Genomic DNA, 2,921 nt, shown 5'->3' on the forward strand with positions numbered 1-2,921 from the left:
AGTTTCGAACTTCTGACCTTGCGGTTCGCAGCCCGATTCGTAACCACTAGGCTACCAGAGCTCCTTTTTATAAATCTAAAATACTAACTTTATTGTGTTTCCTTCCTTTTCCATTCCTCTTAACACCTTTTTCATTTCTTACTGCTTAAGAAAACTTAGTTATAATACATTAAATATTATTAGTAATAGTCTGTCTCTGTATTTTGTTCTTGGTTTTTAAAAATGTACCACCTTGAGTAACTACAAATATTAGGCTATATTCATTTGAAAAGTGATGATTGTGTTTTGAGGGGAATTTATTGAAACTCTAGTAGAACTTTTCTTATTTTTCTGAAAAGTGTCAGTGAGTATGTTTTATATTACCTTAGTATACTTTTAACACACATTTTTAAGTAGTAAACGTATTTAAATGGCTCAAAAATGGCAACATGAGAGTGATATCAGCAAGATGGCACAAAGTAGGCATCTTCACCTCTCAGGCCAACAGAAACATCAGAAACTAGCAAAAACTGTCCGAATCAACTTCGTCAGAGCTTTAGAAAACAGTCAAAGGTTTACAGCACCCAAACAAATATTAAATCAATAAAAAGCCAACTTAAAAACAATTCTAATCCTTTTCATGTTCAGTAAACATGGGTGGGAGTTTACAGAGCAAACTGGCAGTCCTTTCAATGATTCATATACACGTGTTGTAGCATGCCACTGATTGCAACCCCCACAGTGAAAGAGCCCTCTTCCCATTTCCTCCCAAAGTTCCACGTTTCCAGTTGTCTTTCCTTCCTATGCTTCCTTTGGAGCTTTATACCTGGGCAAACGCTGCCCTTGTAATTTTGTATGGTTGGTTGTGCTAAGGAATGTGTACCTCCCTGATGTTACTTTTCACCTTCCAGGGCTATCTATTGTCTGAATGAAAAGTTGACCAAAAAGGCTGACTTCAGTTCCAGGCTTAACAGTAGAGCTAAAAAATAAATTTAGCAAAGTTGCAGGATATAAGATCAACACAAAAAAAAAAGCACTTGGGTTTCTATATAACAGAAACAAATCATCTGAAAAGGAAATTAAGAACTAGACTTTATTAATAATAGCATCTAAAAAACATCCAGGAATAAACAACGTATTGCCATAGGCAAATCTGCTGCAAAAGACTTCTTTAAAGTGTTTAAAAGCAAAGATGTCAGTTTGAGGACTAAGGTGTGCCTGACCCATACCACAGTATTTTCAATAGCCTCATATGCATGTGTAAGTTGGACAGTGAATAAGGAAGACTATAGAAGAATTGATGCATTTGAGTTCTGGTGTTGGAAAAAAACATTAAAAGTGCCATGGACTGCCAGAAGAACAAACAAATCTGTGTTGGAAGAACTACAACCACAACTCCTGAGAAGCCAGGATGACAAGACTTCATCTCTCATACCTCGGACATATTATCAGGAGGGACCAGTCCCTGGAGAAGGACATTATGTTTGGTAAAGTGGAGGGTCAGCAAAAAAGAGGGAAATCCCAATGCGATGGATTAGCACAGTGCCAATGGCAATTGCCTTAAGTGTACCAACAGTTATGAAGACAGTGCAGGACTGGGAGCATTCCATCCGTTCCGTTGCGCAGAGAGTTATCACAGGTAAAAACTGACTCAATGATACCTTGCAACAAAGAATAAACTTAACCAAAGAAGTACAAAACTTGTAAAATGAGAACTACAAAACACTCCTGACAGAAATTAAAGACTTAAACAAAGGAAAAGATACCTTGGTTCATGGATTGGAAGACTAAATACTGTTAAAATGTCAATACTACCCAAAGTGGTTGATGAGGGGGTACTAAAAAGTTCATGGGGGAAAAAAGGAATTAAATGATAATAAAAGGTTTCCATGACACCACTTTTTGATACCCCTCCTCATGCAGACTAAATTTAATTCCTATTAAAAGCCTTTTTTTTTTTTTTAAACACAAATGGAAAACTCAAACCCAGTACCATCAACTCAATTCCAACTCATAGCAACTCTGTAGGACAGAGGGCTCCACAGAATTTCTGAGGCTGTAAATCATTACAGAAGCAACTGCCTCATCTTCTGCCCTAACATTTGCGCGATTCAAACTGCCCACCCGTTGGTTAACAGCCCAATGCTTAACTTGCTGCTTCTAGAAATGGAAAAGCTAACTGTCAAATCCGTATGGAATTGGAAGGGGCCTCAGAATACCAAAACAATCTAAAAAGAAGAACAAAGTAAAAGAACTCAGTTCTGAATTTCAAAATTCACTATAAAGCTATAATAATAAAAACAGTAGGATACTAACATAAAAATAGATAGAGATAAGTAGAATAAAACTGAGTTCAAAAATAAACCCACACATCTATGGCCAACTGATATGATGTCAAGCCTATTCAGTGGCATCTTCAACAAAGGATAATGGGACAATTAGGTTTCTACACACACAAGAATGAAGGCCCCACCCACACACTATATACAAAAATTAACTCAAAATGGATCCAAGACCTAAATATAAGAGCTAAAACCATAAAACTCTTAAAGAAAACATAGGAGTAAGTATTAATGCTTAGGTTTTTACATGCAATGCCAACAGCAATTTCACTTCATTAGATCTTTTATTGCTATTGTTGATTTTGCGGAAACAGCAATTATGCCCACGCCTGTACCACTTGATCAATGATAATCTGCAGCCAACATCAGACAAGGCTGCCCTGGGCTACACTGTATAAACAGCTAACAGGGAATCATGTACACACTTCCAGACTCTATCACATCCATCAGGAGACACAGGAGAAGATACTAACATAACACACAGCTATCGATTAAATAAGGAGCTCTGATAGCATAGTGGTTACAAATCAGGCTGTGAACCTTAAGGTCAGCGGTTCGAAACTACCAGCTGTTTCGCGGGAGAAAGATGAGGTTTTCTGC

At 37.4% G+C, this 2,921-nt stretch overlaps 1 protein-coding gene across 1 annotated transcript in view; it reads right to left on the reverse strand.

The window, feature by feature from the left end:
• The window catches only part of ZNF200 (zinc finger protein 200), a 21,110-nt gene that overhangs the window by 9,535 nt on the left and 8,654 nt on the right, over nt 1-2,921 (reverse strand). Inside the window, exon 4 of the mRNA XM_006874016.1 lies at nt 2,887-2,889. Coding sequence (XP_006874078.1) covers nt 2,887-2,889 — 3 coding nt within the window. The remainder of the gene's footprint in view (nt 1-2,886; nt 2,890-2,921) is intronic.

This window comes from Chrysochloris asiatica, unplaced genomic scaffold (genome assembly GCF_000296735.1).
Source record: "Chrysochloris asiatica unplaced genomic scaffold, ChrAsi1.0 scaffold00257, whole genome shotgun sequence".
NCBI lineage: Eukaryota > Metazoa > Chordata > Mammalia > Afrosoricida > Chrysochloridae > Chrysochloris > Chrysochloris asiatica.